Source organism: Piliocolobus tephrosceles, chromosome 2 (genome assembly GCF_002776525.5).
Source record: "Piliocolobus tephrosceles isolate RC106 chromosome 2, ASM277652v3, whole genome shotgun sequence".
NCBI lineage: Eukaryota > Metazoa > Chordata > Mammalia > Primates > Cercopithecidae > Piliocolobus > Piliocolobus tephrosceles.
The window spans coordinates 193,411,856-193,427,832 of record NC_045435.1 but is presented as its reverse complement, the minus strand read 5'-3'; the positions used below and the strand labels follow the sequence as shown (position 1 = coordinate 193,427,832).

The 15,977-nt window shown below is 40.3% G+C and overlaps 1 protein-coding gene across 4 annotated transcripts in view; it reads right to left on the bottom strand.

Annotated features, from left to right (window-relative positions):
- LMLN (leishmanolysin like peptidase) overlaps positions 1-15,977 on the bottom strand; it is a 79,053-nt gene that overhangs the window by 52,601 nt on the left and 10,475 nt on the right. For all 4 annotated transcript variants that reach the window (XM_023214888.1, XM_023214887.2, XM_023214886.1 and 1 more), the window contains exons 2-8: positions 13,588-13,685; positions 12,986-13,016; positions 11,858-11,940; positions 11,254-11,371; positions 7,636-7,814; positions 4,075-4,180; positions 2,284-2,378 (exon numbers count right to left, since the gene is read on the bottom strand). In XM_023214888.1, coding sequence (XP_023070656.1) covers positions 2,284-2,378; positions 4,075-4,180; positions 7,636-7,814; positions 11,254-11,371; positions 11,858-11,940; positions 12,986-13,016; positions 13,588-13,685 — 710 coding nt within the window. The remainder of the gene's footprint in view (positions 1-2,283; positions 2,379-4,074; positions 4,181-7,635; positions 7,815-11,253; positions 11,372-11,857; positions 11,941-12,985; positions 13,017-13,587; positions 13,686-15,977) is intronic.

Here is a 15,977-nt window from a genome sequence, read left to right as displayed (position 1 = left end):
CATATATGCACCTTACCAAAGAATCCCAAAATACATAAATCAAAAAAAATTTCAAATGCATTGAAGCTATAAATGTAAATAAATCAAATAATAATGTATTGGAATAAATTTAGGAGAATATTTTTATAATCTTTTGAGGCCTTAAGCAACAAAGAAAAAAACAGCTGGGTACAGTGGCACGTGACCGTAGTCCAAGCTGCTTGAGAGACTGAGGCAGGAAGCTTGCCTGAGCCCAAGAGTTCGAGACCAGCCTGAGCAATAGAGTGAGACTCCATCTCAAAAAAAAAAAAGTAAATAAATGAATTTAATGATAAAAAACTTAAAAACTTTTCTATACATGGCAAAAGTATGATAAATGAAGTAAAAAAATAAACCAGGAGAAATATTTATAATAAGCATGAAAAAGGAGTAATATCTCTAATTTATAAAGAACTCCTACAACGTGATTAGAAAGGGAAAATTAACCTAAAAGACTGGACAAGGAAAATAAATATGCAGTGTACAAAGAGAAAATGCCAATGGCTAAAACCACACTTTAGTCCTGGAAATACAACAATGAGATACCATCTTTTAATCCATCAAATTGGGCTTAAAAAATAAAGATCTATACTATCCAATATTGATAAAGTGGAAATAAGAGCACTCATACATGCCTGGTGGGAATGTGCTTTGCTATACCTTTAAAAAAAAAAAAGTAACATGGCAGTTTCTATTAAAATTTATAGTGTACACAGATTTTAAATCAGCAATCCCAGTTTGGGAAATCTATCCTGCATAAATAAAAGCACTGCTACAAAAGTAACATATTTATCTATTATAGAAAATTACGATGGACATCAATTTTTATTTTTCCCTGTACCTAAGTCATTTTTTTTTCTGGCTTATTCCCTAGACTACTTCTACCATTTTCCCTATAAATTTCTCATTCTCAGCAAAAGAACAGAAAACATCAAGATGGTTTTCTTTTCCAATACTGTTTCATAAAAATTTCAAACATAGGCCAGGTGCGGTGGCTCATGCCTGTAATCCCAGCACTTTGGGAGGCTGAGGCAGGTGAATCACCTGAGGTCAGTGGATCACCTGAGGTCAGGAGTTCGAGACCAGCCTGGCTATCATGGTGAAACCCTGTCTCTACTAAAAATACAAAAGTTAGCCAGGCGAGGTGGTAGGCGCCTGTAATCCGAGCTACTGGGGAGGCTGAGGCAGGAGAATGGCATGTACCCAGGAGGCGGAGCTTGCAGTGAGCGGAGATCACGCCACAGCACTCCAGCCTGGGCGACAGAGCAAGACTCCATCTCAAAAAACAAAAATTCAGACATGCAAAACATTAAAAGAATTGTTTAATAAACACCCTTATAATCAATAACCAGCTCACCTAGATTCCGTAATTAACATTTTGTTGTATTTGTTGTCACGTACCTGTTCATGTACCCATGCCTTAGAGAGGTTATTTTTAATTCCTGTTTTTCCATGGCAAGGCAATGTTTGCACATAAGCAGTGAACAAAGCCAGCCAGAAAATAAACAGCTTTTACCTTATTAATCACTCCAATCTCTCTTTACCATTCATACTTCAAGATGAACAGTTTCCCCAAATACAGTTAAAGCCAAATCCAATTCTTTACATCTGTAACAACTGAATGTATTACTCCATTATCTTCATTTTTACTGGAAGGCTTCTCTTTTTTTTCCTTGACACAGTCTTGCTCTGTCACCTAGGCTGGAGTACAGATGCGTGATCACAGCTCACAGCAGCCTCAACCTCCTCAGCTCAACTGATCCTTCTATTTCAGCACCCCAAGTAGCTGGGACTACAGGCACATGCAACCATGCCCGGCTAATTTTTGTATTTTTTTATAGAGACAGGGTTTTGCCATGCTGCCCAGCAGGTTTTGAACTCATGGGCTCAAGCAATCAGCCCACCACCTTGGCCTCCCAAAGTGCTGGGATTACAGCCATGAGCCATTGTGCCTGGCTGGAAGGTATGTTGCTTTTGAGGAATATCCTCAATGCAAGCAGGCACTGCAAATTATCAGCTTAAGAACAGTCCTTGTGTGTGGGTCTCTCTCTCCTCCTTACTTACATCATTATGTAATATTGCCTATCTCACAAGTTATGTTTTCCATAAAATGGCCTCTTATATCCTATTTTGTTTTAATATCTACAATTTCCTTAGGTTTGCCATGAAGACATTATTATTTATGGCGTCTAATATGCTGTGATTCTCAGATTCTAGTCTTAGCACCCTCCTAAAAGAGAAAAGCAAGAACAACAACAAAAATACCTATAATTAAAAGGTGGGAGGCCATCCGCAAATCTTGAAGTGAGAGGATTTCCATCTTTGTCATGGTAGAATGCAAACAGCCCAGCAGAGAAACCCTGTAAGAAAAAGTTCAAAATGTCTTCAAGTGAAAAATGTCAAGGCTGATTACACGCCTGCGACCAAAGGAGAGCACTGATACTAACTGGTTCATAGAAGCCCCACGCTAGTGCTTCTGTAGGAATTTCTCATACGTTGGAATTGAACAACAATTAAGTGTTCCATATTTATAAATTTTAAATTCTAATTACTTGAGGTAAATATTTCTAATGAGAAATTTTCTAAAACACATTATATATTTTACATTTATATTTAGTATAAATACTATAAACATCACTTACTGTCCTATAATTATATTTCCAGGCACCATTAGAGTTTTAAAACCATAAAGAGCAGCAACTGCTGTGTTTTTAATTCCTGTCTGCTGTGTGGGTGTGTGTGCGCGTACATTATGAAACGGTTCTCAAAGTCAGTCTGCATTTTAAAGTTATTTTGGCCTTCTTATATATATAGAAGAATCCTCCCAAAGCGCTAGGATTACAGGCGAGAGCCACTGCACCCAGCCCTTCTTCCCTTTTTGAGAAGGTATCAGCTATCAGGTGTCACTTCTGAACAAGAGCTGGACCAGAGCTGAAAAGATGGAAGCAGTACACTGAGATGCATGGCCAAGACTGACACTTGCCTACAACAGATAAATTTAATTAAAAATTACTGGGAAGATAAACATTCATATGTGTTCAAATATACATGTAAGAAAGTATTTAGCTGACTATTTCCTTTCCTTTAATTTGAGGCAGTGGTAAGTCATCACTACTGCCTCCCTATAAGGATTTTCACATGGTTATCAGAAGCAGCAGCCGAAGGGCCAGGCGCGGTGGCTCATGCCTGTAATCTCAGCACTTTGGGAGGCTGAGGCGGGGGGATCACTTGAGCCCAGGAGTTCAAGACCTGCCTGGGCAACATGGCGAGACCCCATCTCTACTAAAAACACAAAAATTAGCAGGGCATGGTGGCGTGTGCCTGTGGTCCCAGCTACTCTGGAGGCTGAGGTGGGAGGATCATTTGAGCACAGGAGGTTGCAGCAGCAGAGGGCTGGACACAGTGGCTCAGCCCTCTCATCTCAACACTTTAGGAGGCTGAGATGGGAGGATCACTTGAGCCTAGGAGTTTGAGACCAGCCTGGGCAACATAGCGAGACCTTATCTCTATCACAAAAAAAAAAAAAAAATTAGCCAAGTGTAGCGCACGTCTGCAGTCTTAGCTACTTGGGAGGCTGACGTGGGATCACTTGAGCCCAGAAGGTTGAGGCTGCAGTGGGCCATGATGGGGTCTTAAAAAACAAACAAAAAATGGTGGCAGCAGCCCAGGGCTCTGCCGTATCTATATACTTTCATAGGACTTTCAGTATCATTAATTCTTCAATCTTAGAATTTTAAAAGAGGAAAAAGCTTTATAAATCTTTCTGTTTGTTTGTTTGATACAAGGTCTGCCTCTATCACCAGGCTGGAGTGCAGTGGCACAATCTTGGCTCACTGCAACCTCAAGCTGCCTGGGCTCAAGCCATCCTCCCACCTCAGCCTCCCAAGTAGCTGGTACCACAGATGCACACCACCATGCCCTGCTAATTTTTGTATTTTTATTGAACATGAACCTAGGAATCCACATCATCTTAAAATGGAATATATGTATAAAAATGAGAACATACTAAGCAGAAAATCAGGGCACAAAGGAAAGAACAGTAACGGTATAATTTACCAGGGCATGAATAACCTCATGTTTCACTGTGGACAGCATCCCAATAAACTCCTGAGGCTGGGTAGAGATCATATTTGGACACAGGTTAGCATATCCTGCTATTGGCCTGTCAAAATAGACATTGAATTTTTAAATTATATTCCAGAACAGTATTTATTAACATTTACTCCTCCATCAAATACTGCTCAAGGACAGAAAAATCTTCGCAAAATATCAAATGTAATTTTGTACCATCACTATCTTTTACTTTCAAGACATGTATCCTCTGCCTACCTATGGCATGGCAAATCAATACCTGTTTCCACAAAAGGACACAGTTGATTATACTTTAATGCAAATTTTTGAAATATATCAATATAATACCGAAAAAAGAATGAACTGAAAGGCTCAAATTCCAACACTATTTTACTTGCAAAATCCATATTGGACTTCAGCATTTCAGTATATCTATGGGCACAGAGACAAGCAGGTAGAGAGGAAAACAGTTATCAAATGGGGCAATAAGTGAATGGTTCAGGTTGCTGAAAGTCGCTGACCCTTCTTATCTGTTTGCTATTCCCTTTCTCCTGCTCCAACACTGCCTACATTCACATAAATACTTCTACCTGCTCATCATCTTCCGAATTCTACACCCTTTAGAATCTACACACTTCTGCATCTCTCTCTGTGCCTAGAACCTGAAAGTCCAAGGGCAAACTAGGTCCAGAGTAATTCAGTTCCACCATGCGCCTCCCTGTCTTTCAAAAGCTGTGGCCAATGAACAACGCTGATGAACCCCAAGCTCAGTTCTCTTACCACTATCTTAACATTTTACATAGAAATACCACAAAGCTCATCATAGTATAATTGCCTATTTACAAAGTACATTTATCTTATTTAAATTGTTAAATATTGTATATCTTCTTCATAGGAAATAGCAACAGACTTAGAATTAGAAAAAGTATGAATACAATTCATTTATTTAAAAATTGCCACAGTGACCTCTAAAATATAAAATGGATTTCACTTCCAGGCTTAAAACCCTTCAGGGGCTTCCTACAGCACTTAGAAGAAAACAATCCTGTCTGCCTGTCCAAGCACCTGTCCCCCAACAGTGTCCACTGAGGGGGCTCCTGAAGCAACAGGCGCACATGGCTTCGGCCTTCACGAGCTCTCCCCACATCTCTTTATTTGGCGACAGCCTATCAATGTTCAGGTTGCAGCTAATGTTTCACTTTTTCAAAGAGGTCTTCCTTGCTCAACAGATCTACAAGGTGTTTCTCTTTTATTCTCCTCTACGTTACAACACAACACTCTATTTATTTTCTACGGAGTATTTATCATACTTTGAAATCACATATTTATTTGCAGGAGCATTTAATACCTGTCTCCTTCTGCAATCCATAAGTTCCATGAGGCAGGTACACATCTGTATTTTGTTTACCTCGTCTGTTGGCCACTCAAATATTCACGAAATGAATTAATGCAATATAGCAATTGTGAAGGAAGGTTTCACTTTCTTGAAAAAGAAGAACTTAAGGCCAGGCGCAGTGGCTCATGACTGTCATTCCAGCACTTTGGGAGGCCAAGGCAGGTGGATCACTAGAGGTCAGGAGTTCAAGACCAGCCTGACCAACATGGCGAAACCTTGTCTCTACTAAAAATATGAAAATTAGCCAGGCGTGGTGGCGCACACCTGTAGTCTCAGCTACTCAGGGGGCTGAGGCAGAAGAATCACTTGAACTCAGGAGGCAGAGCTTGCAGTGAGCCGAGATTACACCACTGCACACCAGCCTGGGCAACAGAGCAAGATATCGTCTCAAAAAAAAAAAAAAAAAAAAAAACCTGAAGATAACTGCTTTTTCTTCTAACAAATCTAGGAGAAGTTAGTATAACTAATTCATATGTATAAAAGGACCATTGCTGAGGTGTTAAACATCCATCTATCAGTCAAAACACGAGCTGAGGCCAGGCACAGTGGCTCACACCTGTAATCCTAACACTCTGGGAGGCCGAGGCAGGCAGATCACCTGAGGCCAGGGGTTCAAGACCAGCCTGGCCAACTTAGTGAAACCCCTGTCTCTATTAAAAATACAAAAATTAGTCGGGTGCTGTGGCACACACTTGTAGCCCTAGCTACTTGGGAAGCTGAGGCAGGAGAATCACTTGAACCCAGGAGGCAGAGGTTGCAGTGGGCCAAGATCCTGCCACTGTACTCCAGCCTGGGTGACAGAGCAAGACTCTCACACACACAAAAAAAAGACTAGCTGACTCCCTTTGAAGTCAGCTAATCTCAAATCTAATCTCACCTAGATTTGAGAATGTTACATACAATCTATTCTGAGACATATGGCAATTCCTGCTGCCTTTAATTGACTTGTCTGGTGTGTGACAGGCAATCTTCTGCATATATAACTTTTCATTTCAAAGCTGAGCTGCTTCACGGGAAAGTTTTTGAAATCTTTTGTAAATAAAGAGAACTCTGAATTTCTAAGTGATATTTAGCTAAGTGAATTACATATAACAAATGATACAACAATTAGATAAATAGTCATTATTAACACCTTTCTTAACAGTTTTAGCACAGAAGTCCTAAAATTAAAGTTCAAATTGTTTCCTTAGAGTGGTAGTCACCTGAAAAGAAAATTCTCTTGACAGTGGACTTATTATTATTATTGTTTTTTGGACACAGGATCTGGCTCTGTGGCCCAGACTGGAGTGCGGTGGCACAATCACAGCTCTCTGCAGCCTCCGCCTCCCAGGCTTACGCAATCCTCCCATCTCAGCCTCCTGAGTAGCTGGGTCTACAGGCGCACGCCACCACGCCTGGCTAATTTTTGTATGTTTTGTAGAGACAGAGTTTCACCATGTTGCCCAGGCTGGTCTCAAACTCCTGAGCTCAAGTGATCCACCCGCCTCAGCCTCGCAAACAGCTAGGATTACAGGTGTGAGCCACTGTGCCCAGCCATTTTGTTTTTTCTTTTTTGTGGGGGACAAGGTTTCACTCTGTTGCCCAGGCTGGAGTTCAGTGGCATGATCACAGCTCACTGAGCCTCAACCTCTCAGGCTCAAGCAATCCTCCCACCTCAGTCTCCTGATAGCTGCGACCACAGGTGCGTGCCTCCATGCCTGGCCAATTTTATTTTTTGTCAAGATGAGGTCTCACTATGCTGCCCAAGCTGGTCTCGAACTCCTGGACTGAAGTGATCCTCTCACCTTAGCCTCCCAAAGAGCTGGGATTCCAGGTGTGAGCCACCATACTTGGCCCACTTGACAGTAGACTTTTTATTTGGAATTTTGGCAAAAACAACAGGCTCAAAATGGAAGAGGAACCACAGGGAGAAAAGTCAAACGAAGTACTTCACTTTTCTTTCACTTTGACTAAACACTTGGGTTATCACATTAGTAACAGTCTAATCACGGTCTCCCAACCCCACTCCAAATCCAGGCGGCATGCTATTCCTGTCTACCAGAGGGAATCTGACAAATTCAAGATTCCTGTAATCTTATCACTAAAAATACAGTTTGCTTTAAGAGTTCCCATATTCGATCTTGGAAACAAAGTCCCAGAGGAAAATTTACCTGTCCATGTTTGCTTCCTGCTGACAATAGGCTGCATAAGAGATGATGTTTTCTTGGCTGCACCTCTCAGTGGCCAGAGCACCAACATAAAGAACAAAGTCTGCATCTGAGATGCCTTCTTGGTCTGGCACACCCACTGCTCGATGAGGCCACTTACCACCGCGGTAGACCCTGCATTGCTGTACCCACGGGGGACATCAGAAAGCCAGAACAGACACAAAGTTAGCTGTAGTGACATTTAATCTTATAGTAAAATCTACACTATAAACACAGTACAATTTAATCTTTATTATCCCTAAATTTTTATCCAAATCCGTACCTCCCTGTCTACTCAATACCTAGCTCTAATTCTGAATTCATTTTACTGAAATGTCCACTTTACATAAAATGATCATAAACCTATAACTTCAATTAAATAATTGGTATTGACAAAGGAAGGCCAACCCAACAGGATGCCGAAAAGACAGAAATATAAAAGGTTTTAAAACTCTGAAACTAGATGAAGGGATTTCCCTAAAAGAAACTTTTTTTTTTTTTGCAATTTTCTTTGAATCTATAATTAATTATAAAATAAATGGTAAAAAAAAAAAACTTATCTAATAGAAATATATTTCCTATTATAATGTAATTCACATCTTGTTAAAAATTCAAATAATATAGGGTATGAGTCATCTCCCCTTGTTTCTAATCTTCCAAGCAAATCTTTTATTATTAAAAACATTTTCTTTTTGAGGCAGAGTCACTCTGTCACCCAGGCTGGAGTGCAGTGACGTTATCTCGGCTCGGCTCCTGCCTCAGCCTCCAAGTAGCTGGGATTACAGGCACCCACCACCATGCCCAGCTAATTTTTATATTTTTAGTAGAGACAGGGTTTCACCATGTTGGCCAAGCTGGTCTTGAACTCCTGAACTTGTGATCTGCCTGTCTCGGCCTCCCAAAGTGCTGAGATTACAGGCGTGAGCCACCATGCCCAGCCTAAAAAAATTTTTAAATATATATAGACGGGGGTCTCACTATATTGACCAGGCTGGTCTCGAACTCCTGGCCTCAAGCAATCCTCCCATCTTGGCCTCCCAAAGTGCAGGCATTAAGGGATTACAGGCATGAGTCATGGCGCCCTGCCCAGCAAATCTTATTTGCCTCTGTAATGGTCGCTTTTTTGAAAGCTACTTCTATCAAAATTCCCAAGTAATTATAATCTCCAAATTAGAAACAGAAAAATCAGTAAATTACTATTTTAAGGTGTAAGCAATGCTTGTAGAGAGAGGGAAAAAAACAACAAATTCTCATTTCATTTAATAGAAAATACACATTGTTTATTCTTCCTTCGCTAACACATGCATTTATGATTTTTAAAATCAATTACTTTAGGGAGTGGGAGCTAAGGAAATGCTGGCCAAAGAATACATGTTTATAGTTAGAAGGAATAAGTTCAAGAGATCTATTGTAAAGCATAGTGACTATGGTTAGTGACAATATGCTGTATTCTTATTTATTTGTTTAGTTTACTTTAGTTTTGTTTTGTTTTGAGCCAGAGTCGAAGTCTTGCTCTGTTGCCTAGGCTGGAGTGCAGTGGTGTGACCTGGGCTCACTGCAACCTCTGCCTCCTGGGTTCAAGCTTCTCCTGCCTCAGCCTCCTGAGGAACTGGGTTTACAGGCACCCGCCACCATGCCCGGCTAATTTTTGTATTTTTAGTAGAAAGAGGGTTTCGCCATGTTGGCCAGGCTGGTCTTGAACTCCTGACTTCTGGTGATCCGCCCACCTCAGCCCCCTCAAAGTGCTGGGATTATAAGTGTGAGCTATTGTGCCCGACCTTCTAGTTTTTTTTTTAAGCAATAGCTTAGCTTAGGCATAGTCTGAAATATTCTTATTTATCTATTTATTTTTGAGACAGGGTCTCACTCTGTCACCCACGTTGGGGTACAGTGAGAAGATCACAGCTCACTGCAACCTCCACATCCCCAACTCAGGCAATCCTCCCACCACAGCCTCCCAAGTAGCTGGGACCACAGGTGCATGCCACCACTCCTGGCTAACTTTTTATATTTTTTGTAGAGACAGGGTTTCACCATGTTGCCAAGGCTGGTCTTAAACTCCTGGAGTCAAGCAATCTGCCTGCCTCGGCCTCCCAAAGTACTAGGACTACAGGTGTATGTTACTGTGCCCGGCCTAAATTTTTTATTTTTTTGATATAAGTAATATATGTTCAATATGAGAAATCAGAACATCACAAAAATCTCCAGAACTTACGAAAGAAAAACACTTTCCCCAACAATCTCTTAAAGAAATGATTAACGGCCGGGTGCGGTGGCTCAGGCCTGTAATCCCAGCACTTTGGGAGGCCGAGACGGACGGATCACGAGGTCAGGAGATCAAGACCATCCTGGCGAACACGGTGAAACCCCGTCTCTACTAAAAAATACAAAAACTGCAGGGCGCGGTGGCTCAAGCCTGTAATCCCAGCACTTTGGGAGGCTGAGGCGGGCGGATCATGAGGTCAGGAGATCGAGACCATCCTGGCTAACACGGTGAAACCCCGTTTCTACTAAAAATACAAAAACTAGCCGGGCGAGGTGGTGGGCGCCTGTAGTCCCAGCTACTAGGGAGGCTGAGGCAGGAGAATGGCGTAAACCCGGGAGGTGGAGCTTGCAGTGAGCTGAGATCCGGCCACTGCACTCCAGTCCGGGCGACAGAGCAAGACTCCGCCTCAAAAAAAAAAAAAAAAAAAAAAAAAAAACTAGCCGGGTGAGGTGGCTGGCGCCTGTAGTCCCAGCTACTCGGGAAGCTGAGGCAGGAGAATGGTGGGAACCCGGGAGGCGGAGCTTGCAGTGAGCTGAGATCCGGCCACTGCACTCCAGCCTGGGCAACAGAGTGAGACTCCGTCTCAAAAAAAAAAAAAAAAAAAAAAAAGAAACGATTAACATTTTTATATGTATCCAGATTTAACACGTGTATACTTCCAGATTGTTTGATAATTTTTTATTGTCTGTGTTTCTATACTTTCAAATAAAATAGACTAACTGTGCATACTGATTTGCAACCTTTTTTTTTTTTTCACATAAGAGCTTAAATATCTTTCCAAGTCAGTACATAGAGATCACCTTCACTTTTTAACAACTGCAAAGTATTCCACTACATGGTTATACCACACCCTAACAGGCAAAACTAATACCCTAAATAGGCATATTTATAGTTTTGCAAAGAACACCTTTAAACATATATTACATAGCCATTAGTATGTTATGGAATAAACTTCTAGGTTGGCTTGAAGCATACATATTTTTTATCTTAAGAGATGTCAGACTGTCCTTTAAAAAACTGAGGTATATGCCTTGCTAAAAGATATTCTGGAAGACAAGATAACGTTCTAAGCTAAACTGATTCAGCAGACCAAGATAGAGAGAGGCAGGGAGGCCTCTGGGGAGCAGTGAAGAAAGAAAATACCGTTCAACTCACTTGAAAGCTAATGAAAGAATAAAATCGGCACATCTGTGATTACTTTTTGTAGCTTGCCAAGGAAGCTACTAGACTTTGAACTTGAATCTGTAAACATTTTGTGACACTCACAAATTCAAAATCTCAAGTGTAAAAGTACTGCCAAGAGTAAGGTGAAATACCTGGAGATGTTCCTCTGGAACAACAACAGGGCCGCATTTCGTGTGCGCGGCACACTCCCCGGTGCAGTACCTGTGCGGGTCGTTTTCCTTCCGGAGGTATTGGTTGGTTGCACATTGTCTTCAGTTCATTTGTACATCAAAGTTTAAAAACAAAAAAGAGAATATTTCATAGCAGTTAAAAACATGGTAATCAACTGGTAGCTGCTATATTACTTCATTAATAATGTTACTATTTTAGTTAGGAAAGTAGTTAAGAAAGAATTCGGGTTCTACAGGAAATCCTCTTGATTTGTGTTTTTAAACACCCAAATACTTCATAAAGCCAACACTGTATGCACATGAACGAGGGGAAAAGTGGTCTGGAGAACAGAGGACAACTACACCCAGAAAAAATGCAGGAGACCATCTCACAATGAAAGCTCAGGGAAAGAATGATTATCCAGCAGGCACTTTTTTTATTCTTTTTAAATACCTTGCAATTTGGTCTCTAAGAACAAGCATAATAAAGTTCTAGTATAAGTTTCATACCTTGTCATATTCATAGATAGGGAGAGGCAGAGTACTAAATGGCTGAAGAAAACCATCTGTGTTGAATGTGACATACCTGCTAAGTAAGATAGTGCCCGCAGGTCGACGGACCTGAAAAGTCTTCTCTAAATAAGAAATAGCTTGTGGGAAAAGCTTGTTCTAAATAAAAGTTAAAAAAAGAAACAGAATTATAAGGAAGATATAAATTATATTTGAAACAAGCAAATACAGCATATTAATGAAAAAAGCCTTATAATTCTGGAATACGGATACTAGTTAGTCAAGGTTGTATGGCAAGGCGTAGGAAGAGAGCAAGCCTAGGAGGACAAGAATTTCCCCCATTTTCTAGTTCAGCTTGGGAAAACAGCACCAGGCAGAACTTTCTTTCCCTAGCCCCACTTAAATAGAAAGCCAGAAAACATTTATCTCAACGATTTTTAATTTTTAATTAAATATTAACTTCCTTCAATACTACGCCTTTAACAAAACTGCAATATATCTCAACTATTAGTCTAGATTACTATGAATGATGGACTGACTTAGATGATTCCAACAGTAAGATAGTTTATGTAAAGAAAATCTTACCTTTCATTAAACTCACCAATTTCTGTGGCCCATGGTGAGCTGGCTTTGTGTGTGTGCATGTGTGTGTGCCTGCGTGTGTGCCTGTGTGCGTGCCTGTGTGCGTGCGCGTATATGCGTGGGTGTGTGCGTGCATGTGTGCGCATGTTTGCGTGTGTGCGCGTGTGCATGCGTGCGCGTGTGCGTGCATGTGCGTGTGTGCGTGCATGCATGTGTGCATGTGTGTATGTGTGTGGGTGTGTGTGTCTCCATACGGTTAAAAATCTGATGTGGTTATCAGGTCAATCAATCCTCAGGAAAATAAACATTTCCACCAAGAGAACAGTGTTCTCAATGTGTTTCAAAAATTGTCTTTTTCACCCTATTCTCTGCATGATTTGCTCCCCAAAAACTTGAGAAAGCAAGCAAAAAAACGAGACTGATTAATTTAATGCCAAATACCAACAAAGTTTTCATGAGTGCATCACAAAGACACCTTTTGTGAAATGATAAACACTTTCACTACCAACACCTTTTATTCAGTCACAAAAGAGTCACATATATATTTTTCTTTACTGAGGTAGAATTTGCATACAATAAAATTTTAAGCATCCAATTCAAGTTACGAGTATTTATTACATACCTTTACAAGATTTTTTTTCTCAGGGAGCAACCTGAAAATAATGACATAAAAACATAAGAATTACCTCTCAGAGGCATAGCACATGCAATCAAGAAACAACCATAAAAATGGGTAACCAGCAGGCCTTGGGGCTGCTCTGCCTATGGAGTAGCCATTCTTTTATTCCTTTACTTTTCTAATAACCTTGCTTTCACTTTATTCTATGGATTTGCTTCTAATTCTTTCTCGTGAGAGATCCAAGAACCGTCTCCTGGAGTCTGAACCGGACCTCTTTCCCGTAACACTAGTACTTATTGAAGACCTTCCAGGTCTGTTACTGTCCACGTCCAAGTAGATCCACATTTGTTCTGCTTAAATTATTCATGATTTACCAGGAAAGGGAGATGGTAAAAGAAAATTATTCATAATGTATAGGCTTTAATCATATCCCATATTTTCATATTTTCAGACTAAAATGCATTTTCAGCTTAATTCCATTTTGAAGCTACACTAGTCCTTTTTAAGTTTTATCTATGAATTTTTAAAACTTCAGGTAACAGATGAAAATACATTTAACATTTAGATTAATAATGAAAAAGATGACAATAAAATGGTGTACTTACTCTTCAACACTTTTATCATAAATAGTCTTGATTCTTAAATGCTCATCAACATCTCTCTTGACCACATGATTTGCCTTAAGATGAACTTTATTTATAACCTGAAAAAAGGGAACAGATTTGAAAATTTTTTAAGACATAGAGATTAACCTATTGCGATCCAAACTTAAAATTAATGAACTAAATTTCAACTGTAACACACAGAGAAAAAGTTCCCTGGCCCATATTCCACCGTTTCAGCATTCTTGAACCTCAAAGATCTCCCAAACAAGCGCTACCAATTGGAAGGTAAGTACCATAAATTCAAGTCACATGACTAAATCATTATGGATACAGTAGTTGCCAAAAAGTTTTTAGAGTTCTCTGTCACTTATTTGTAGTTTCTTACATAAATTCTAGTTTTGCCAAATTGAGTCTTGAGAAAATGACAGGAAGAGACCAAAAGTATCCTCAATTACTTTAAAAGAGGACAAAAATTTACTTATGAAAGAGTTTTTCATTTTGAATTTTTTCTCCAGTTCTCATTTATCATTTACACGATTTTTTCAGGGATGAATAAAAGAAGACAAGAAAGGTCTCCGCAGTATCTACACTTTATGAAATTCTTGATGTACAAAAGAAAAAATTGTGTTAGCTTAACTAAAAGTAAGCTATATACTATCTCATTCATATAATTCCAGCAATGGACAACCACATTTTCATTTTTATACTATTTCTGCAGATTTATACAAGAAAATAAAATTTTATATTTTGTAAAAAACAACTATATGTTTGATCTATTAACATAATATAGGCCGGGCACGGTGGCTCAAGCCTGTAATCCCAGCACTTTGGGAGGCCGAGACGGGCGGATCACGAGGTCAGGAGATCGAGACCATCCTGGCTAACACGGTGAAACCCCGTCTCTACTAAAAAACTACAAAAAACTAGCCGGGCTAGGTGGCGGGCACCTGTAGTCCCAGCTACCCGGGAGGCTGAGGCAGGAGAATGGCGTGAACCCGGGAGGCGGAGCTTGCAGTGAGCTGAGATCCGGCCACAGCACTCCAGCCTGGGTGACAGAGTGAGACTCCGTCTCAAAAAAAAAAAAACCATAATATAGTAACAGTCACAGATTTTCACAATACTTATTGCCTGCTCTGCTACAATGGCCTGACACCCTACCTCCAGTCTTTTACTCATTCCATTCCAACCTATCTCCAGGTAACAGATTATTTTATGGCCCTTAAAAAACCATCAGAGGCCGGGTACGGTGGCTCACGCCTATAATTTCAGCACTTTGGGAATTTGGGAGTCCAAGGCAGGCAGATCACAAGATCAAGAGATCAAGACCATTCTGGCTAACGTGGTGAAACCCTGTCTCTATTAAAAATACAAAAACATTAGCCAGGCGTGGTGACGCATGCTTGTAGTTGCAGCTACTTGGGAGGCTGAGGCAGGAGAATTGCTAGAACCCAGGAGGTGGAGCTTTGCAGTGAGCTGAGATCGCGCCATTGCACTCCAGCCTGGGCGACAGAGCAAGACTCCATCTCAAAAAAAAAAAAAAAAATCAGAAATGTCTGAGCACAGTAAATGGATATGATACATTTTAGGAACCCACTGCATGACTAACCTCCCTGCAGATAACACATTACAAAGTCCAGACAAAATATACTGTCTGACAGTATTTGGGGGAGGGAGAAAGACAGGTAGAATCTGGAAGAATCTACCCTTGGAATATAGGAATTATATCTCTGAGATGTGCAAGTCTAACTTTTGTTTGAGAGCACTACCCGATCTGTGCCTCCTGGAGCGGCAGGAGGTCACAGCTTCACTGGCTTGAGGAGCTACAGTAAAATGTTCAGAACTTGTATCACCAGAAAATTAGAAGTTAGAGATGAAATCTTGCAAGAGAAGAAGCCACGGAAGGTACCCCAAAATCTGCATATGAAACCCAGTCAAATATTTGACTGACCACTAAATTCCTTGGCTGACAATGAAATTACATATGTATGAGATAAAACCCAGCAAAGAATACATGTTGCCAACAACAGGAGATAGACTTTGGAATTTTGAACACAGTTAAGTCAAACGCCAGCTACAAAAAAAAAAAAAAAAAATTCTTCAGAGAAATACAACAGAATCCAGAGACTTTACAATGTATTATCTATGGTGTCCATTATTTAATAAAAAATCAGCAGCAATGAGAACAAAATGAAAATGAGATCCACAATGGGGGAAAAAGCAGGGAATAGAAACAGACCCTAAGATGACCTGAATTTAAACAATTACTTTAATGCAGCTTTAATGTGTTCAGGAACTTCAAAGAAAACACATACATAATGAGTAAGCAGACAGTGAACCTCAGAAGAGAAACTATGAAAAGAATCAAACAAAAAAGAGCCAAATGGAAATTC